We start from the raw sequence: 22755 nt of genomic DNA, 5'->3' as shown, positions 1-22755 counted from the left end.
TATTATTCAGTATTTCCAGCTGAATGACATATCAGAGGGCATCCTGACACAAATGAGGTCAGGTCATTTTACCAAAGGAGTACTTTGCATTAAACTGAAACCAAGTAACATTTAGGGAAATCTGAAATGCAAAGGGATGCAATGATTTCTCTAAATGTTACTCTTACGGAGGTACAGTGACATTCTGACGTGTTTATCACCAGGCAAACAGCTGCAGCTGATGACGAAACATAATTCAACCTCTGAATAAACTCTTTTTGGAACAAGTTTGTGTCATTCGAGGTCACCCAAATATGCGCAGCGCTGCGCAAACAAGGCGCCTTCTTGACGTCGTCGAACGCAACACAAACTCCCACAATCCACCGCGGTCCCCCACATTCGGATATTGTACTCAAAAGTGTCAAATCCAAGGTGAGTGCTGCATCTTCAATAAACTCTATTAACCTTTTACTTTTACCCTTATGTGTCGTGACACTGCATGCTGATTAATGTATGTTTGTTTAGTTAGTGAGTATAATGTGCGTAGGACTTGCTGCGACACAATAAACGATAGAGGGCACGGTTTGAAAGTCTCCTAAGCTAATGCTATCTTAGCTTGTTAGCATTAGTTAGCCGTAAGTCAATCATTGACAAACGCTGATCGACTTCGTTGTGACAATCATTTGGCAATCATGTCTTTAAAGATTCACAGCTGTTCAATCTGTAGCTATCAGCCTCATACATCATAACTCGCATGGGTGCAACGGAAGCTAATGTATGCTAACCTTGAATCTAGCATGCTAGCGTTAATTTGTGCTAGCCAACAGCACACTCAAATGCATATTGGAAGAATATACTCATCAGTTTGTTGAGTATGAGTACTTCTACCACACTGTAAAAGTACATTTTCCCTAAAAGTAAAAATACCAATCATGCAGTGTGCCTCCATATGAAATCATTTATGATATTATTGTATTATTTGTTGATGCTTTAATGAGCAGTTGAGCTGTCATATGAGGAGCTTATTGTAATGTATAATTATTTCTGAGTTTATTTACATTTTGTGATAAAAATCTTAATCTATAATGTTAATCAAGATATCCAAAAGTTGTAGTGTAGTCAAATATTAAGAAGCCTAAAATGGAAATACTCAGTTATAGTAAAACTACCTCAAAATTGTACTCGCAGACATGTACTTCCTAATGTTGGTAGGTGACCAGTTTTGTTTAATATGTCCACCAAATGTATTTCATTTTCTACTAATCACATCCCATCCAGATAAAGGTTTAACCCAAGGCTTTTTTGTTCCCTCAGATGGCACTGCACAGAATACTCCAGCTGTCTTCCTTGCTGCGCTCCGCCGTGAGCCTGACGCTGCGCAGGAACATCGGCATCTCTGCTGTCGTCTTCAACCGGGCCAAGGAACTCGACCCAATCCAGAAACTGTTCCTGGACAAGATCCGGGACTACAAAACCAAGAGCATGTCAGTCAATTTCACACACCCACATGAGATACACCCATACTTTGTCCAGACACACGCACATTTGTTCTCAATTCAATTTCAGTCCTCGTTGCGTATTTAAATGTGATCTCGTCCAGTCATTGCCGCTCCTCTTTTGAACATAATGTGATATCTTGGCTCTTCCAGGGCTTCTGGTGGGATTGTGGACGGAGATGCCTCCCACGATAAGAACGTGGCCGAAGAGGTTTTCAAACTGCAGAGGCTCTTTGGTGGAGGTGACCTCGACAAGTTCCCTGAATTGAAATTCACAGGTAAGACTGTTAGTCTCCTTTTATCATCAATGATGAACAATTATGTTGCAATAAATCCAAATCAAAGCTTTATCTAGACATGTGTTTTATTTAACCCTTCCCCTAGTGATCAGGAGCTTTGTCTGTGTCTATATGTAGTGCACCAATAGTGCAATTTTTAGACTCACTGTATTTTGGATGATATCTAGCTAGTAGCTACAAATTTCTCCTAGTTTTTAATCTCATGTCTTGCAATGTGTTGTAGCGCTTTATTTAAAAAATCACGACCGACCGTCACTCATGAGTTTCTTCTTGTTTTGTTTTCCAGACCCCAAGCACGATGAAGTGGCCAAGTGAATGCTGTCCGTGTTGTGTATCTCCTACATGTCACAAATATGTTGTATTTAATAAAAAGATAGGCTGCTGTCAGTGGTTACCAAACACTGGATTGTGTGGATTTTTTTGTCCTTTTTTTAGCCAAATCCTTTACAGCTCAGGCATGCTTAAGTATTGTTAGGTTGAGCAGGCACCGGAAAGTAACCTTTGGTAATAAAAGTAAACAAAGGTAACACATGGTGTTGGTGTTTGTTGGACTGTTTCCTTCTATTGAATGTTAATCACTGACAAGTTAATTAAGCATCGAGAGATTATTGGCAATATGTGTTCAGGCCTGGCAGTATTATTAGACGGACTAAACTGACTTTGTAAGATTTCATGTGTCACAAAGACTCTGTCCAAATAAGGCATCAATACAGCATGTCCAAAGAAGTGAAAAAAGCAACTTAGTATAGAATGCTGTTTCTTTTTCCATTTTTTCAACATGCTGTTGCCTTATTAGGAGAGAGTACACGGTCCCCTATACTCCTACACAGTATTCAGTGGCTTTTAAGCATTTTTTAGATGTGATATGCTGTATGGAAAAAATTATGTTAATGCCAGTTTTAGTGTCCCCTCTACTCCAGTCAGAATTAGGTCAATTGAATTAAATTGTAAAAAAGGAGACAATACATAATTATACATCATTCATTGTTTCTCAGGACATGAACATCAAAGCAGGCGGCAGATACTGATTTCCCTGGGCACTCACTGTGACTTAAACTAGAACTTCACTTTGCTTTTGTAACGGCTCACATCACCATGATTTTAGTTTTGAAGAGCATTCACTTAATGTTTAAGTATCTCAACTTAAATGTGGTCCAAAAATGTGTCTTTGTGTATCTGCATCAGTGGCACAGTGGGTTTATCTTGGACATGAAAGGTGCCAGTGTGGGTTCAAAACCTGCCGCTGCTAGAAAGCTACCAGCAGAAAATTTTAAAAACGTATACAGGAACAAGGAATACATTCAGAAAGGTACAGAAAGTACGATTCAGGGTCATGAGTTCACTTCTTATAAGGTACCTTTTTGGCTCCTGAACTGACTCACTGTATGTTATGTAGCGCTGCCTGTCAGATGGATTAGCTCAGTGTGATACAAATGCTCTCAGAAAGCTTGAGGTTGAGAGTTCAACTCCCACAGTGTGCGTTTATCAATTCATCATTACCTCCAACGACCAAAGAGAACAAACCTAAACATCTAACAGAAGTGAGGAAAGCATGTCTGATCAGATAGCTCAGTGTGATAGATGTTTGGGTAGAAGCTCTGAGGTTGTGTGTTCGATTCTTGTTAGGTGCAGCACATTTAGAAGTCCAATTATCAATAAATACACTGCCTTGAAGACTGGAGAATCTGTGTTCAATCCTTATTATTTGCACTGATTTTTCAGGTAAAAACATCCAAAATGATGAACTGTGTCTCACTGAGATAAAACACCTTGAAGACTGGAGGCTCTGGGTTCAATCCTCTTTGTTTATACTGGTTTTCATTTCTAAATTGTAGAAAAGAGTTTTCCATTTACAAACGTTGGAGGCACAATTGTAAGAAATACTTACAATGACAGTTTTTTTCAGATGGACTAAACTATGACTTCATTTATATCCTTTTTTTATCTTTGTGTCACAAAGTCTACTGAACACCATGCCAAACTCTCAGATCAAACAGCTCACTGAGATACACTTTTGTTCAGAAGAACTGAGGTTTCAGGTTCGATCCCCATGAGGTGCAAAGGTTTTGGATGTTGAACTCCCAAAATGTAAAATAAGATTACCAAATGAAACAGACTTCACTAAGGTCATATGGCTCACTGAGATAAATCACCACCATGAAGACTGCAGGTTCTGGGTTCGATCCTCTTTATTTGCACGGATTTCTCAGGTAGAACATCCACAATGATGGAAGAAAGAACAGAGAAGAGTTTCTCATTTACAAATGTTGGAGGCACAGTTTAATGAAATACTTCACTGACAGTTTTATTGGATGGACTAAACTATGACTTGTTCTATTTCCTATTTTACATTTTCTTTGTGACAAATCCTACCAAACAACTGATAACTGCCTCAAGTGAAATAGCTCGCTGTGATACGACACTTCTCTGGTGAGCTGAAGTCTTAGGTTCGAATCCCGGGACATCCAGGCATTTTCAAGTCTAACACCCAAAGTGGAGAATGAGTTTACCAAATGAAGGTTCTGTCTCTCAGGACAAATAGCTCAGAGGGATAAGTGACAGGTCAGTAGACCTGAGGTTGTGTGTTCGAATCCTTTGTGAGCTGTAGTGATTTTTAAAGTGCTTTACTCAATGGAGAAGTTAAATGTGCCCGGAGAGCAGAGCTTCATGTACATGTATGTGGCCTCAGGGGTTTGTTCTCGGCACGTAGGCGCCCGTGTCGAGTTCAGATCCACCACTTAAGTGTACGGGGTTCGAATATCGAACAAGGTAGATAGTTACAATAGATCAGAGGTAGATCAGTGAGGCAGGCAGAGAAGGAAAGGCAGACACAGTAGGCAGGCAGGCAGACAATGAGAGCCAGGACTCAGATAGAGTAAAGGAGGGGTCAGGATAAGGAAGTACAGAACAAATGGTTTTTTTTTTGGTTCCTGAAAGCAGCAGTGCAGCCGCAGGGGGGATTTGAACCCTGGCTGCCAGGATTCTTTTTTGGCTCACTGTGCACCTGCTCTACCAGGTGAGCCACCGGGTAATACAAAGAGTAATAGGTTGAAGTTTTATTTACCATAATAAGTCAATATCACCTTTTAAAAAAATAAAAAGTGTCAAATAAATCAAAGTTTATTTTAGAAGTCATTAATTAATGACTTCTAAAATACACTTTGATTTATTTTGACACTTTTTATGATTTTATATATTTTATAATTAGCTCTGACTTTTTATCCAAAATTAAATCTTTTTTTTTTTTACACTTCAATGAAATAATTGTGAGCTTTAATTACTTTTTACGATGTTTTTGTATTTGCTATATTTATGACTTTCCTATGACTTTTCCCGACACTATATCAGATTACTAATGGCATGGTAAACTATTATGGTATTTCTAAAGCTTTTACTATCCTAGGACTTTCTGCTTACATTTCAAAGTGTGCGCTTACTAAGACTTTTAAATGACATACTTTACCAGGAGTGGAGGAAGAAGAGGACGAGGATGATATGAAGAAACCCGGCTGAAGAAACCACGATTCTAAACTATGACTTAATATGATTCTAAATCCAGCCATTCTACATCAAGTCACCTTTTCATTGCAGGACTTTTACTGTGTGGTTTACTGGGAGCTAACCTGACTCTCGCGCTCACCAACAGCACTGTCTACTAACAATATTTACTCACCAACGCTGACGGGATAGCACAATGTGCAGGCTGTTATCAGTGAAGGTAAAACACCAACAAGTGTATCCACATCGGCGCCATCAAGCTGCTTCTCTGCCAGGTGTTGCACGATGATACTTCCGGGGTGTGTCCTTCAGAGAGGCTGCAGAGGCTGAATGCATCACGTGTGCTCTGTAGACAGCATATGAGCAAACCATCAGTTAATCAAACTCTGCAGCAAAATGTGTCTTAAAACTGGATAAAGTCAATGTATGATATATTCTTGCAATCTCAAACCAATCCCAAACATGGAGAAGCGTACGGACAGCAGAGCGTCATACGTCATGAATGAATTGAATTGTTGTTGTTAGCATCTGGAGCTAGCTGCGCTAACGGATATAAGGATCTGTTTCTAGAACAAAGTCGAGGAGAGTCCTCTCCTGTCAGACTGAGAGGCTCAGATAACTACAGCTCAGTGAGGTGAAGGACTCTCCCAGAGTTTAGAGAGTTAACTTTAGTCTGAGTTATCTCAGTGGGTCTCAAACTGTTTGCTCACCATTTATGTAAATGTGGTAGCAGCCCTGACAAGCCACTGGGTGTCGCTGTTGCGCAGCGAATGATTGTGTGTCCCTTATGGGGGAGAGGTGTGAGTTGTGGGGGATCATTTTATACCTTGCAGAGTTAAAAGCGCCCAAACAGGGAATGTGTGTCGCTAATGGGTTGGTGGATGAGTCTATTGACCACTTAGGCACCTGTGTTGAGTTCAGATCTGCTGCTTGGCATGTGCGGGTTTTCGAGTATCGGACAAGGTGGCTAAATAAAATAGGGAAACAAAATAGGTCCGAAATAGATGAGACAGAGTAGTTGAAGGTCTAGGATCTGATAGATGAGTGCAGGATGATGTAAACATTGAGTTCAATCAGGGAGGATAGAATTCAAATAAAATACTTTACTCATTTTCTTTCAAATCTTTTCTACAGTTATTTATGTCACTTTATAACAATAGCAATAAAACTACATGAAATGACTGAAACACTGGAACTGTAAGCTGAGTTATAGCCAGTGGAGGATGGTTTCAAAGTACATTTACTCAATTACTGTACCTCTGTACAATTTGGAGGTACTTGTACTTTCCCTGAGTACTGCTTTTACTTTTGGTACTTTCAGTATATTCTGATGTTCTACTTTTACTTGCGTTGGATTTTGAATGAGGACTTATACTAATAACAAAGAACACCTTTGATGGATCCTTGGTAGCGAAGTCTGTAGGGACTTTGCTTGGGAACCTGAAGGTCACTGGTTCAAGTCCGACCATGAAGTATGTCTCATTCACCAGGAAGTGCTTGGGCTGTGTCTTTTGAGGTCCAACCCTGAGATGAAAATGTCAAATATGCAAAGGAACATCCAACTCTGTCAGGTCAAATGACTAAAGGTGACAAGAAGCTGTCTCGATGTTCGGAGGTTGTGGGTTCAAACCTTCTGCGTTCCAGTGACTTTTAAGGTGTTTGCCTCTAAAGGAAGGAGTCAAATACAAGTAAAAGCAGAGAGCTGTCATCTGGACCCATAGCTCATGGAGATGGAACACTGGTTTGTAGACCAGAAGGTTCTTGGTTTGAGTCTTGTGCGTTCCAGTGACTTTTAATGAAGAAGTCAAGTACCTTTTATAAAACTATAATGTAGCTTTATAAGGGTTGTATAGCATAGGTGTGCACGCAAAGTTGGGGGGAGGGGGGTATGCATGAGGTAGCGATTTCAGTCCAGGTCCAACACTCAAAATACAGAATCACCAAACCAAACATGAATTTGCACAAGTCAAACGGCTCACTGAGATAAAACACTGCCTTAAAGACTGGACGTTCTGGTTTCAATCCTTATTATTTGCACTGATTTTTCAGCTAAAACATCAAACATGATGAACTGAAATAAGAAAGAGAAGAGAGTTTCATTCACATGTGTTTGTGCCTCAATTGTTTGACATACTAAACTATTACTGCTTTCTCAGACAGACTACACTATGACTATTTGAGATATTCTTTGTATGATAGTCTACTGAACACCATGCCAAACTCTCAGGTCAAACGGCTCAGTGAGATGCACTTTTGTTCAGAAGAACTGAGGTTTCAGGTTCGATCCCCATAAGGTGCAAATGTTTTGGATGTTCAAAACCCAAAATGTAGAATAAGATTACCAAATGAAACAGACTTCATTGAAGTCATATGGCTCACTGGGATAAAACACTGCCTTTAAGACTGGAGGTTCTGGGTTCGAACCTCTTAATTTGAACAGATTTTCAGGTAGAACATCCACAATGATCCAAGAAAGAACAGAGAAGAGTTTCTCATTTACAAATGTTGGAGGCACAGTTTAATGAAATACTTCACTGACAGTTTTATTGGATGGACTAAACTATGACTTGTTCTATTTCCTATTTTACATTTTCTTTGTGACAAATCCTACCAAACAACTGATAACTGCCTCAAGTGAAATAGCTCGCTGTGATACAACACTTCTCTGGTGAGCTGAAGTCTTAGGTTCGAATCCCGGGACATCCAGGCATTTTCAAGTCTAACACCCAAAGTGGAGAATGAGTTTACCAAATGAAGGTTCTGTCTCTCAGGACAAATAGCTCAGAGGGATGAGTGACAGGTCAGTAGACCTGAGGTTGTGTGTTCGAATCCTTTGTGAGCTGTAGTGATTTTTAAAGTGCTTTACTCAATGGAGAAGTGAAATGTGCCCGGAGAGCAGAGCTTCATGTACATGTATGTGGCCTCAGGGGTTTGTTCTCGGCACGTAGGCGCCCGTGTCGAGTTCAGATCCACCACTTAAGTGTACGGGGTTCGAATATCGAACAAGGTAGATAGTTACAATAGATCAGAGGTAGTTCAGTGAGGCAGAGTAGGAAGGCAGGCAGAGAAGGAGAGGCAGACACATTAGGAAGGCAGGCAGGCAGGCAGGCAGACAAGGAGAGGCAGGACTCAGATAGAGTAAAGTAGAGGGTCAGGATAAGGAAGTACAGAAGATGAGAAAAAACAGTGGGTTTTTTTGTAATTTTTTTTGGGTTCCTGAAAGCAGCAGTGCAGCCGCAGGGGGGATTTGAACCCTGGCAGCTAGGATTCTTTTTTGGCTCACTGTGCACCTGCTCTACCAGGTGAGCCACCAGGTAATACAAAGAGTAATAGGTTTAAGTTTTATTTATTTTACTATTTTACTTTTGGTACTTTCAGTATATTCTGATGTTCTACTTTTACTTGCGTTAGATTTTGAATGAGGACTTATACTAATAACAAAGAACACCTTTGATGGATCCTTGGTGGCGAAGTCTGTAGGGACTTTGCTTGGGAACCTGAAGGTCACTGGTTCAAGTCCGACCATGAAGTATGTCTCATTCACCAGGAAGTGCTTGGACTGTGTCTTTTGAGGTCCAACCCTGAGATGAAAATGTCAAATATGCAAAGGAACATCCAACTCTGTCAGGTCAAATGACTAACGTGATAAGAAGCTGCCTCGATGTTCGGAGGTTGTGGGTTCAAACCTTCTGCGTTCCAGTGACTTTTAAGGTGTCTGCCTCTAAAGGAAGGAGTCAAATACAAGTAAAAGCAGAGAGCTGTCATCTGGACCCATAGCTCATGGAGATGGAACACTGGTTTGTAGACCAGAAGGTTCTTGGTTTGAGTCTTGTGCGTTCCAGTGACTTTTAAGGAAGAGGTCAAGTACCTTTTATCAAACTATAATGTAGCTTTATAAGGGTTGTATAGCATAGGTGTGCATGCAAAGTTGGGGGGAGGGGGGTATGCATGAGGTAGCGATTTCAGTCCAGGTCCAACACCCAAAGTACAGAATAAGATCACCAAACCAAACCAAATGATAGTCTACTGAACACCATGCCAAACTCTCAGGTCAAACGGCTCAGTGAGATGCACTTTTGTTCAGAAGAACTGAGGTTTCAGGTTCGATCCCCATAAGGTGCAAATGTTTTGGATGTTCAAAACCCAAAATGTAGAATAAGATTACCAAATGAAACAGACTTCATTGAAGTCATATGGCTCACTGGGATAAAACACTGCCTTTAAGACTGGAGGTTCTGGGTTCGATCCTCTTTATTTGAACAGATTTTCAGGTAGAACATCCACAATGATGGAAGAAAGAACAGAGAAGAGTTTCTCATTTACAAATGTTGGAGGCACAGTTTAATGAAATACTTCACTGACAGTTTTATTGGATGGACTAAACTATGACTTGTTCTATTTCCTATTTTACATTTTCTTTGTGACAAATCCTACCAAACAACTGATAACTGCCTCAAGTGAAATAGCTCGGTGTGATACAACACTTCTCTGGTGAGCTGAAGTCTTAGGTTCGAATCCCGGGACATCCAGGCATTTTCAAGTCTAACACCCAAAGTGGAGAATGAGTTTACCAAATGAAGGTTCTGTCTCTCAGGACAAATAGCTCAGAGGGATAAGTGACAGGTCAGTAGACCTGAGGTTGTGTGTTCAAATCCTTTGTGAGCTGTAGTGATTTTTAAAGTGCTTTACTCAGTGGAGAAGCTAAATGTGCCCGGAGAACAGAGCTTCATGTACATGTATGTGGCCTCAGGGGTTTGTTCGCGGCACGTAGGCGCCCGTGTCGAGTTCAGATCCACCACTTAAGTGTACGGGGTTCGAATACCGAACAAGGCAGATAGTTACAATAGGTCAGAGGTAGATCAGTGAGGCAGAGTAGGAAGGCAGGCAGAGAAGGAGAGGCAGACACATTAGGAAGGCAGGCATGAAGGAGAGGCAGGCAGACACAGTAGGCAGGCAGGCATGAAGGAGAGGCAGACGTAGGCAGGCAGGCATGAAGGAGAGGCAGACGTAGGCAGGCAGGCATGAAGGAGAGGCAGGCAGACGTAGGCAGACACAGTACGAAGGCAGGCAGACAAGGAGAGGCAGGACTCAGATAGAGTAAAGTAGGGGTCAGGATAAGGAAGTACAGAAAAAGAGAATTTTTTTTTTTGTAATTTTTGGGTTTTTTTGGTTCCTGAAAGCAGCAGTGCAGCCGCAGGGGGGATTTGAACCCTGGCTGCCAGGATTCTTTTTTGGCTCACTGTGCACCTGCTCTACCAGGTGAGCCACCAGGTAATACAAAGAGTAATAGGTTGACGTTTTATTTAACATAATAAGTCAATATCACCTTTAAAAAAATAAAAAGTGTCAAATAAATCAAAGTTTATTTTAGAAGTCATTAATTAATGACTTCTAAAATAAACTTTGATTTATTTGACACTTTTTATGATTTTATAAAGGCATTTCACATTTTTAAGACATTTCTTTCAAATTATTTATGATTTTATATATTATATCATTAGCTCTGACTTTTTACCAAAAATTAAATCTTTTTTTTTTTACACTTCAATGAAATAATTGTGAGCTTTAATTACTTTTTGCGATGGTTTTTTATTTGCTATATTTATGACTTTCCTATGACTTTTTCAGACACTATATCAGATTACTAATGGCATGGTAAACTATTATGGTATTTCTAAAGCTTTTACTATCCTAGGACTTTCTGCTGACATTTAAAAGTGTGTGCTTACTAAGACTTTTAAATGACATACTTTACCACGAGTGGAGGAAGAAGAGGACGAGGATGATGTGAAGAGACCCGGCTGTCCTCAGGTTTGGTCCAGAAACTCTGCACTCACCTGGGGAGAAATGAAGAGAGGGACAGCATTAGGATTATTCTGGTTTAAGACATTTTAAACTTTTTCAGGGATTTATTTATCAGCATATGTTTGACTTTCTTTCTAAAAGCTATTTTATCTTATTGTAATTACAACAAATATTAAAAATGTGATTTTTATGCTGCTGCAACGAAAACATTTCCCAAATTGGGATCAATAAAGTACTTCTATCCATCTATAATTAAACATATCTTTTCTCAGGAAACATCAACATGATTGTTTATGATAAACTACAATATTATATTTGTCACACGATTCTAAACTATGACTTAATATGACTCTAAATCAAGCCACTCTACATCAAGTCACCTTTTCACTGCAGGACTTTTACTGTGTGCTTTACTGGGAGCTAACCTGACTCTCGCGCTCACCAACAGCACTGTCTACTAACAGTATTTACTCACCAACGCTGACGGGATAGCACAATGTGCAGGCTGTTAGCAGTGAAGGTAAAACACCAACAAGTGTATCCACACCGGCGCCATCAAGCTGCTTCTCTCCCAGGTGTTGCACGATGATACTTCCGGGGTGTGTCCTGCAGAGAGGCTGCAGAGGCTGAATGCATCACGTGTGCTCTGTAGACAGCATGTGAGTAAACCATCAGTTAATCAAACTCCCGGCCTGATTTGTTGTCCCAGTCCGGGTTAGGGATAGTCTAGTCTGTAAAAAATATGCGCAAAAACCTGGCATAGTATGTCAACAAACTTACAAATAAAACGGAACTAGTCTGTTGATAATGTCGCTTCAGTGTTAGGCCTACCCCTTTAGTCCAATCAGTCAATTGAATTGATTGTAAAAAAGGTTTATCAATTATTTAGCTATTATTAAAAACATCATACATGTAATATAAAGAAATGTTTAGAATAAATATATATAGAACTAATTAAGAATAAGACCATTAACGAAGACTATGATAACTATTGCAACGGATAGTTATCATAGCCCCCTCTGCAGGTCAGAGACGCTACTTAATGGAGAGTCAGCTGTCTCATCGGATGACACATGCGCAACAGCTCACAGCAACTTCAGCAGCTGACGAGATGCAACAGAAGAGAGACTGGAGGGAAGAAACAGCGATAAGTGGAGTTTCCTGTAATTTAAAAGGTTAGCCAGAAGCTGAACTCACACTCAAACAAACCAAAAGGAAAATAAACTAAGAAGCAAAGAAACAAATTAGCAAACAATCCAACACACGTGGCCGCTGTGTGCTAGCAGCTAGCTGCTATGCTAACGCCCGTATAGTTGCTGCGGTCAAGGCTAATAAACCAACAACCCAGCGGTACATTCAGGAGAGATACATCAAACATTTAAACAGTAGAGATCAGTGGGGAAAGACCATAGCGTTTGATTACTGTTTTATGGATTTAGTATTTGTTGTCCTACTGTTATTGTCAGAGGTAATCAACAACAGCTGTGGGTGAGCACTTCGGGCTCTGATGATGTACACACTATGATCCTCCATTAGTTTTCTCCTCCTTTAACCTGCTTCTAGAGGTATTACAGATGTGTGTGTTATATATTTAGCTGTAGTTGTATTTGTTATGCAGGTGCATTTAATTCATGATGCTCCTATTTTCTTTCATGCCTCACATTCAGAGGTTGATCATATTTAATCATCATTCATCCACATCTGAAGAAACTAAAGGTATTAAATAAATAATAGTATTTAGTTCCTGACTAAATCTACTTAATTACTGTACACCACTGCTCATATTAATAGATGCCTAAATATTTCCATGTTGCCGTTGGACATATTTTCAATATACTATACTGACTTCATGGTGTCTCTTTCCTCTCTTGTCCCCACAGGAGGGCTAGGACATCTGACGTCAATGAAGACGGAGGCTTCTTGAGTTTCTGAAAAACTTAAGGTGCTGTACTCTGACTTTTTTCTGATGTCTTCAACATACTATACTGTGTCGTTGTTTCTGACATTTCCAATAGACTGTACTGACGTTATGGTGTCTTTTTATTCTTTACTCCCCACCTGAGTCCAAGAATATCTGCTGGAGGAGTCCAAGGACATTTGCTGGAAGAGTCCAAGGACATTTGCTGGAAGAGTTCAAGGACATTTGCTGGAAGAGTTCAAGGACATCTGCTGGAGGAGTCCAAGGACATCTGCTGGAAGAGTGATAGGACATCTGCTGGAGGAGTGATAGGACATCTGCTGGAGGAGTGATAGGACATCTGCTGGATGAATGATAGGACATCTGCTGGAGGAGTGATAGGACATCTGCTGGAGGAGTGATAGGACATCTGCTGGAGGAGTGCATGCAAGGACATCTGACATCAATGAAGACGTCGTCTTCTTGAGTTTCTGGAAAACTTAAGGTACTATACTATGTATTTTTTTCGACATACTATACTGACTTTTAGTCATTAGAACTCAGTCATCAAGTTCCAAAATTCATGGTGTCTTTTTCTTCTATTCTCTCCTCAGCAGTGCAGCGATTTACCCCACCAGCCACAGCATCAATGAAGACCATGGCGTCCTAAGCTTCTGACCCACTTGGGGACATTTCTGATTTTATGTAAATGTATGTTAATTGTATGTATTAGTATTATTAGTATCAGTATTAGTTTTAGTATTAGTACTATTTAGCAGACTGGGGCCCTCCCTGCTGCCCGGGCAGGCCCTCCACTGACGGGCATTCTCTCCCCACCCCGGCCAGGCCCCCCGCTGCCGGGCCAGCCTCTCTCAACCGGCTAGCCACCCGCCCCTTAGTTAGCACACTTAGCACACTTAGCATACTTAGCATACTTACTTAGGTATGCTAAGTATAGGGGACTTTGCTGCATTGAATAAAATGTTTGTATGAAACTCAAAGTATTTGTCTACTTTCTTTTTGAAATGTTAGTATTACATGATTAATACTTCCATTACTTACCGTGTTCTCAGTATAAGGCCAGCTGATTCTGGCTTTAATCTCCATAACCCCCTGCATGTATTGTTCTGAAACACCGGGGGCATATGCCCCCAGTTCTCCAACCGCACCACCGGCCTTCTGACTGCTGCTCCTGCTTCCACTGGCTCCGACTACTGCTGCTTCCACTGGCTCCATCTGCTGCTACTTCCACTGGCTCCGACTGGCTCCATCTGCTGCCACTGGCTCTATCTGCTGCTGCTTCCACGGGCTCCGACTGGCTCCCTCTCTCCCTGAGAGCACTCAAGAAATCACCGGCCTTCTAACGGGTTCGATCCCAGGTGGAGCTGTCACATCAAATGGTTCACTGGGATAGAAGACTGACTGAGACTGTGGGTTGTGGGTTCAAGGCTTTTCAGGTGCACTCATCTTTAAGGTCCAAAAACTCAAATGAACAAGTCATACAAAACATGAATGTCTCAGGACAAATAGCCCAGAGGGATAAGTGACATGTCGGAAGATCTGAGGTTGTGTGTTCAACCCTTATTATTTGCACTGATTTTTCAGCTAAAACATCAAACATGATGAACTGAAATAAGCAAAGAGAAGAGAGTTTCATTCACATGTGTTTGTGCCTCAATTGTTTGACATACTAAACTATTACTGCCTTCTCAGACAGACTACACTATGACTATTTGAGATATTCTTTGTATGATAGGCTACTGAACACCATGCCAAACTCTCAGGTCAAACGGCTCAGTGAGATGCACTTTTGTTCAGAAGAACTGAGGTTTCAGGTTCGATCCCCATAAGGTGCAAATGTTTTGGATGTTCAAAACCCAAAATGTAGAATAAGATTACCAAATGAAACAGCCTTCATTGAAGTCATATGGCTCACTGGGATAAAACACTGCCTTTAAGACTGGAGGTTCTGGGTTCGATCCTCTTTATTTGAACAGATTTTCAGGTAGAACATCCACAATGATGGAAGAAAGAACAGAGAAGAGTTTCTCATTTACAAATGTTGGAGGCACAGTTTAATGAAATACTTCACTGACAGTTTTATTGGATGGACTAAACTATGACTTGTTCTATTTCCTATTTTACATTTTCTTTGTGACAAATCCTACCAAACAACTGGTAACTGCCTCAAGTGAAATAGCTCGCTGTGATACGACACTTCTCTGGTGAGCTGAAGTCTTAGGTTCGAATCCCGGGACATCCAGGCATTTTCAAGTCGAACACCCAAAGTGGAGAATGAGTTTACCAAATGAAGGTTCTGTCTGTCAGGACCAATAGCTCAGAGGGATAAGTGACAGGTCAGTAGACCTGAGGTTGTGTGTTCAAATCCTTTGTGAGCTGTAGTGATTTTTAAAGTGCTTTACTCAATGGAGAAGTGAAATGTGCCCGGAGAGCAGAGCTTCATGTACATGTATGTGGCCTCAGGGGTTTGTTCTCGGCACGTAGGCGCCCGTGTCGAGTTCAGATCCACCACTTAAGTGTACGGGGTTCGAATATCGAACAAGGCAGATAGTTACAATAGGTCAGAGGTAGATCAGTGAGGCAGAGTAGGAAGGCAGGCAGAGAAGGAGAGGCAGACACATTAGGCAGGCAGGCAGGCAGGCAAGCAGACAAGGAGAGGCAGGACTCAGATACAGTAAAGTAGGGGGTCAGGATAAGGAAGTACAGAAAATGAGAAAAAACAGTAGGTTTTTTTGTAATTTTTTTGGGGTTCCTGAAAGCAGCAGTGCAGCTGCAGGGGGGATTTGAACCCTGGCAGCTAGGATTCTTTTTTGGCTCACTGTGCACCTGCTCTACCAGGTGAGCCACCAGGTAATACAAAGAGTAATAGGTTTAAGTTTTATTTATTTTACTATTTTACTTTTGGTACTTTCAGTATATTCTGATGTTCTACTTTTACTTGCGTTAGATTTTGAATGAGGACTTATACTAATAACAAAGAACACCTTTGATGGATCCTTGGTGGCGAAGTCTGTAGGGACTTTGCTTGGGAACCTGAAGGTCACTGGTTCAAGTCCGACCATGAAGTATGTCTCATTCACCAGGAAGTGCTTGGACTGTGTCTTTTGAGGTCAAACCCTGAGATGAAAATGTCAAATATGCAAAGGAACATCCAGCTCTGTCAGGTCAAATGACTAAAGGTGATAAGAAGCTGCCTCGATGTTCGGAGGTTGTGGGTTCAAACCTTCTGCGTTCCAGTGACTTTTAAGGTGTCTGCCTCTAAAGGAAGGAGTCAAATACAAGTAAAAGCAGAGAGCTGTCATCTGGACCCATAGCTCATGGAGATGGAACACTGGTTTGTAGACCAGAAGGTTCTTGGTTTGAGTCTTGTGCGTTCCAGTGACTTTTAAGGAAGAGGTCAAGTATCTTTTATCAAACTATAATGTAGCTTTATAAGGGTTGTATAGCATAGGTGTGCATGCAAAGTTGGGGGGAGGGGGGTATGCATGAGGTAGCGATTTCAGTCCAGGTCCAACACCCAAAGTACAGAATAAGATCACCAAACCAAACCAAATGATAGTCTACTGAACACCATGCCAAACTCTCAGGTCAAACGGCTCAGTGAGATGCACTTTTGTTCAGAAGAACTGAGGTTTCAGGTTCAATCCCCATAAGGTGCAAATGTTTTGGATGTTCAAAACCCAAAATGTAGAATAAGATTACCAAATGAAACAGACTTCATTGAAGTCATATGGCTCACTGGGATAAAACACTGCCTTGAAGACTGGAGGTTCTGGGTTCGATCCTCTTTATTTGCACGGATTTCTCAGGTAGAACATCCACAATGATGGAAGAAAGAACAGAGAAGAGTTTCTCATTTACAAATGTTGGAGGCACAGTTTAATGAAATACTTCACTGACAGTTTTATTGGATGGACTAAACTATGACTTGTTCTATTTCCTATTTTACATTTTCTTTGTGACAAATCCTACCAAACAACTGGTAACTGCCTCAAGTGAAATAGCTCGCTGTGATACGACACTTCTCTGGTGAGCTGAAGTCTTAGGTTCGAATCCCGGGACATCCAGGCATTTTCAAGTCGAACACCCAAAGTGGAGAATGAGTTTACCAAATGAAGGTTCTGTCTGTCAGGACCAATAGCTCAGAGGGATAAGTGACAGGTCAGTAGACCTGAGGTTGTGTGTTCAAATCCTTTGTGAGCTGTAGTGATTTTTAAAGTGCTTTACTCAATGGAGAAGTGAAATGTGCCCGGAGAGCAGAGCTTCATGTACATGTATGTGGCCTCAGGGGTTTGTTCTCGGCACGTAGGCGCCCGTGTCGAGTTCAGATCCACCACTTAAGTGTACGGGGTTCGAATATCGAACAAGGCAGATAGTTACAATAGGTCAGAGGTAGATCAGTGAGGCAGAGTAGGAAGGCAGGCAGAGAAGGAGAGGCAGACACATTAGGCAGGCAGGCAGGCAGGCAGGCAGGCAAGCAGACAAGGAGAGGCAGGACTCAGATACAGTAAAGTAGGGGGTCAGGATAAGGAAGTACAGAAAATGAGAAAAAACAGTAGGTTTTTTTGTAATTTTTTTTGGGTTCCTGAAAGCAGCAGTGCAGCTGCAGGGGGGATTTGAACCCTGGCAGCTAGGATTCTTTTTTGGCTCACTGTGCACCTGCTCTACCAGGTGAGCCACCGGGTAATACAAAGAGTAATAGGTTTAAGTTTTATTTATTTTACTATTTTACTTTTGGTACTTTCAGTATATTCTGATGTTCTACTTTTACTTGCGTTAGATTTTGAATGAGGACTTATACTAATAACAAAGAACACCTTTGATGGATCCTTGGTGGCGAAGTCTGTAGGGACTTTGCTTGGGAACCTGAAGGTCACTGGTTCAAGTCCGACCATGAAGTATGTCTCATTCACCAGGAAGTGCTTGGGCTGTGTCTTTTGAGGTCAAACCCTGAGATGAAAATGTCAAATATGCAAAGGAACATCCAACTCTGTCAGGTCAAATGACTAACGTGATAAGAAGCTGCCTCGATGTTCGGAGGTTGTGGGTTCAAACCTTCTGCGTTCCAGTGACTTTTAAGGTGTCTGCCTCTAAAGGAAGGAGTCAAATACAAGTAAAAGCAGAGAGCTGTCATCTGGACCCATAGCTCATGGAGATGGAACACTGGTTTGTAGACCAGAAGGTTCTTGGTTTGAGTCTTGTGCGTTCCAGTGACTTTTAAGGAAGAGGTCAAGTACCTTTTATCAAACTATAATGTAGCTTTACGGCCATACCACTCTGAGCACGCCCACTTCCGGACACAGAGCAAAAGCCAAAGACACTACAGACGCCACCATTTCGAGCCCTTGTGCTCCTTTCTGTTTTTTTGTTTTATATCTGTTTGTGAGAGTCCCTATTTGTTTATTTTCTAGTATCCCCTACCCCCAAGCAGCTTTGCTGTCTTGGGGCCCCAGTGTGTGTGTGTTTTTTTGGATGGATTCTTTAATGCTGACCCACGGAACGGACAAGGAACTGAGATCGGATATCCCAGAGAGCGAGAGGAGTATGGAGAGAAATGCAAAAACGGCACAGACAACTGGAAAGGAATACGATAAAGAGAAAGCGAATGGACAAAACAGAAAATCAGGAGTAGGAGAACAAAAAAAGGAGGGAGACGGGAAAGGGGTTAATGGTGAGCGGAGCACGGGTGACACGGGAAAAGTGGAGACGGTGACGCAGCAAGAAATTGGAGGGAAAAGACGAGACTCTGTGGGAGAAAAGGCTGTAAATAAAGACCCAAGTGCGGAGAAAGTTGAAGTGACAACCCAAAGGCGAGTAGGAGATCCTACGCAGATAAAGAACGGGGAGAGTGGAGTTTATCTGAAAGAACTGACGGTGGAGGTGGTGGTGGATGCGGGGAGAGAGAAAGTCACTGTGATGGACTTACTAAAGGCACTGAAAAGGGACTGCGGAACCGTGAGGGGATGCAGAATAAAAGGAGAAAGAATGTATGAAGTCACAATGGCAGAGGAAAGCGGGAAGAGGAAGCTGATGGAGGGGCTGCGGGTGAATGGAGCCCTGGTTCAGGGACGGGACAGTTCGTGCAAGGAGATAACCGTGTCTTTTCTGAACATCCCAATCTGCACAAAGGACGAGGTGATAAAAAGAAGGCTGGAGGAATGGGGAGTGAGACCGATGTCAGCGATTAAAAGAAGAGTGTGGCCGGGCACGGATGTAGTGGATGGGACGCGCTTCCTCAGAGTGAGATTCAATGAGGAAGTCCGCTCCCTCCCGTACTCAACAAAGTTCATGACTGAGACGGGCCCGGAGTACTTTAGGGTCTTACATGATGGACAGGTGCCGGTGTGCAGGCAGTGCATTAAACCGGGACATATATTTAGAGAATGTCCGGAGTTTAAGTGCTTTAAATGCGGAGAGCAGGGGCATTTTGCAAGAGACTGTCAAGTGGGGAGAGGGGGAGGAGCCACAAGGAGTGAAGCGGAGAGGTGGAGCGGTGGCCTGGGAGCAGAGGAGACAGACGAGGCAGAGAATGCGGAAATGGTGGGCAGCAGGAGGGAGAGCAACGCGATGGCTGGTATGAGGGGTGCTGCTGCTGTGGAGAAGGATTCGGGACCAGAGGTCGGGATAGCGGCTGCAGAGGAGGGAGTGGCGGCGATCCACTATGCGGAGCCAGTGGAGATAACGGAGGACGGCTCGTTGATGATGGCCCGGAGCAAAATAGAGGAGGAGGTGGCAAAGCGAAACACGGATGAGGAGGAGGAAGGGGACGGCAGCGACGAGGAAGAGAGGGAACGCGAGGCTGTCGAGGAGGGATCGACCGGAGTGTCGGAGATGGAGGAGGAAGCAGAGGGAGGAGACGGTGCGGAGGACGGAGAAGGAATGGTGGTGGAGGCGCAAATGGAGAAGGAGAAGGAGTGTGTGGATACGGTGGCTGCGCAGACAAGAGAGAGGGGTTTAAAAGAAGGAGTGGATATATCTCTGGAGCAGAGAAAGTCGAAGAGGCTCCTGGTGATGAAGAACGAGATGAAGAAGAAGAGGAGTAAAGCGAGGGGAGTGACTGGGAAAATTGGGCTGCGGTGAGTAAAATGAATATGAAATTGGAAATACTCACTGTCTCCCTCATAATGGTGACACTGTCCTCCTTTAATGGGAATGGGCTAAGGACAAGGGGCCGCAGAGATGCAGCTCTGATATTGTGTGGCTCAGACATAGTATGCCTGCAAGAGACACATTGGGATGAAAGTTGTATGGAGAATGTAAGGAAAGAATGGGTGGGAGAAATGTTTGTGAATAATGGGAGTATGAATGCTAGAGGGGTGGCTATATTAATCAAAAATGGGGCGGTAATGAATGCAAGGAAGGTTGAGGATGATGGTGATGGGAGAATGATCGGGATACTGTTCGAGTGTATGGGGGAGACTTTTAGATTATTAAATGTATATGCACCGAATGAGGAAAGGGGGAGGAGGGAGTTTTTTGAGGGGCTGGAAGGTAAGTGTGGGGGGAACTGTATGATTGTCGGTGACTTTAATGTTTGGTGTGGAAGAATGGATGTGTCTATGAATATGAGGTTCAAGAATGATTCATCACGGGGTGTTCTAAAAACAATAATGGAGGCAAACGGGATGAAGGATGTGTGGAGGGAAAGAAATAGTAGGGCTCGGGTATTTTCAAGGAATCAAGTGGTGGGAGGGATTTTGAAGCAGAGTAGAATAGATTTAGTGTGGAGTAGCATAGGGGGAAAAATCGGTAGGATTGGATATAGGAGCACTGCCATGAGTGATCATAACATCATGGACTTCTGCCTGGGAACAGTTGTCCATGGAAAGGGAGGAGGGGTGTGGTGCTTAAATGCCTGTCTGTTGAATGAGGATGGATATAAGGATAAAGTGAGAGAATGTATGGGAAAATGGGGAAGCGTGAATGGAGAGGATGCGGGGGTGTGTTGGGAGGGGTTCAAAAGTGATGTGAAGAGGATTAGCTTAAGATATAGCAGAGACAGAAATAGGATAGAAAGAGAGAGAGAGAAAAGAATTAGGGAAGAGTTAACTTTAGAGGCACAACGGGTAGATATAGAGATAGGGAGAGATGTAGAGGAGTACAGCCGTTTGAAAGATGAGTTGGGGGAGATAGAGCAGAGTAGATGTAGAGGAGCTATAGTGAGAAGCAGGGCTAGATATGCAATTGAGGGGGAGAAGAGTACAGCATTTTTCTTGGGGTTAGAGAAGAGGAAACAGGGAAAGAATTATATTGAGGAGATATTAGGAAAGGATGGTGAGGTGATAACGGATTTTGTAGGGATAGCAGAGAGAGTTGAGGAATTTTATAGGGGATTATTTGAGGTAGATGAGTTTGATAGAGAGAGCTTAGAACAGGTGATAGATAGCATGGAGAATAGATTGAGTGATGAAGGTAGAAGACTGTGTGAGGGGGAGATAGGTTTAGGGGAGATAGAGATAGCGATAGCGGGGCTTGGTAGGAATAAGAGTCCAGGGATAGATGGGCTCACTTCTGAGTTTTTTATAGAGTTTAGGGAGGGGCTGGCACCAATGCTCCTCAAACTATTCATACAGCTGGAAGAGAGGGACGAATTGCCGGCTGGGATATCAACGGGAGTTATTAGCTTATTATACAAGAAAGGTGATAGGAAAAGATTAGAGAATTATAGGCCACTTAGTATGTTAAACACGGATTATAAAATTTTGACACGGGTGTTAGCCAATAGGATTAAGAGGGTGATAAAGACAGTAGTTGGGGAATCACAAGCATACAGCATTCCAGGGAGAGATATTAGTGATACGATTGGTAGTATTAGGGACACAATTAGGCACATGAAGGAGGGAATAGGGGGGATCGTAGTGAGTTTAGACTTAAATAAAGCTTTTGATAGGGTCAGTCATAGTTATTTGTATAGAGTGTTAGAGAAGGCAGGATTTGGGAGAAGACTAATAGGGTGGGTAAGAAGGATATATAGTAGTGCAGTCAGTTGTGTGAAGGTTAATGGGGTGGTAACCAATGTGTTTAGGTTAGGGAGGTCAGTCCGGCAAGGATGCCCTCTCTCTGCCATGCTGTATGCCCTGTCAGCGGAGCCCCTAGCGACTCTGCTGATGGGGAATAAGTACATAAGAGGGGTGGAGGTGCCAGGAGGGAGGGTTAGTTTAGTGTATCAGTACGCAGATGATACAACTATAACTGTTAAAGATAAGGAGAGTGTTAGGGAAGTATTGAGGACAGTTGAGTTGTATGGTAGGGCATCGGGAGCCAGGGTGAATATAGAGAAGTCGGAGGTCATGTATATAGGACAAGTGAGGGATAGTAGATGTAATATAGGTTTGAAGGAGAATAAAGAGTATTTTAGGGTGCTAGGAATAAATTTAGGGATAAAGGATGTAGAAGGAAGGGATATACAGTATGAGGAGCTTATTAACAGTGTAGCCAAGACGTTGAATTTTTGGAAGTTGAGGAAACTTAAATTAAGGGGTAAGATAGTGGTGGTTAATGGTTTAATAATGAGTAGAGTAGTTTATATAATGACAGTCTTAGATGTGCCGGACAGAGTAGTAAAAGAGATAGATAGATTAGTGAGTGACTTTATATGGGATGGGAGAGGGGTTAGGATAGCGAGGGAAGTATTAGAGAATGAGTGTAGGGATGGGGGTTTGAAATTAATAAACCTAAGACGGAAAATAAAAGCGTTAAGAATAAAAATGATGATAAAATATAGAGCAAACAAAACAGACCAGGTGTGGAAGATTTTTCT

The 22755-nt window shown here is 42.2% G+C and overlaps 1 protein-coding gene and 2 long non-coding RNA genes across 5 annotated transcripts; 2 read left to right on the top strand and 1 right to left on the bottom strand.

Moving 5' to 3' along the window:
- Positions 1-185: 185 nt before the first annotated feature.
- atp5pf (ATP synthase peripheral stalk subunit F6) lies at positions 186-2173 on the top strand. Its single transcript, XM_063877423.1, has 4 exons — positions 186-411; positions 1294-1463; positions 1629-1753; positions 2061-2173. The coding sequence occupies exons 2-4, from the start codon at positions 1294-1296 to the stop codon at positions 2087-2089; spliced, it is 324 nt and encodes a 107-aa protein (XP_063733493.1). The 5' UTR covers positions 186-411; the 3' UTR covers positions 2090-2173.
- A 2875-nt stretch (positions 2174-5048) lies between these two features.
- LOC134860710 (uncharacterized) lies at positions 5049-11816 on the bottom strand. The gene is made up of 3 exons (XR_010165296.1): positions 11553-11816; positions 11028-11109; positions 5049-5618 (listed from the first exon to the last, which is right to left on the bottom strand). It is a non-coding gene; the product is annotated as an uncharacterized LOC134860710 (long non-coding RNA).
- On the top strand, positions 9524-13975 carry LOC134860709 (uncharacterized). Of its 3 annotated transcripts, XR_010165294.1 has the most exons (4): positions 9524-10531; positions 10968-11736; positions 12958-13479; positions 13589-13975. It is a non-coding gene; the product is annotated as an uncharacterized LOC134860709 (long non-coding RNA). The 3 variants fall into 3 exon arrangements; XR_010165295.1 differs by lacking the exon at positions 10968-11736 and having other exon boundaries at positions 9550-10543; XR_010165293.1 differs by lacking the exons at positions 9524-10531; positions 10968-11736 and adding an exon at positions 12094-12252.
- Positions 13976-22755: the final 8780 nt, after the last annotated feature.

The sequence above is a fragment of the Eleginops maclovinus genome, chromosome 24 (genome assembly GCF_036324505.1).
Source record: "Eleginops maclovinus isolate JMC-PN-2008 ecotype Puerto Natales chromosome 24, JC_Emac_rtc_rv5, whole genome shotgun sequence".
NCBI classification, from domain to species: Eukaryota; Metazoa; Chordata; class Actinopteri; order Perciformes; family Eleginopidae; genus Eleginops; species Eleginops maclovinus.
This window is presented reverse-complemented; position numbering and strand designations above follow the sequence as displayed.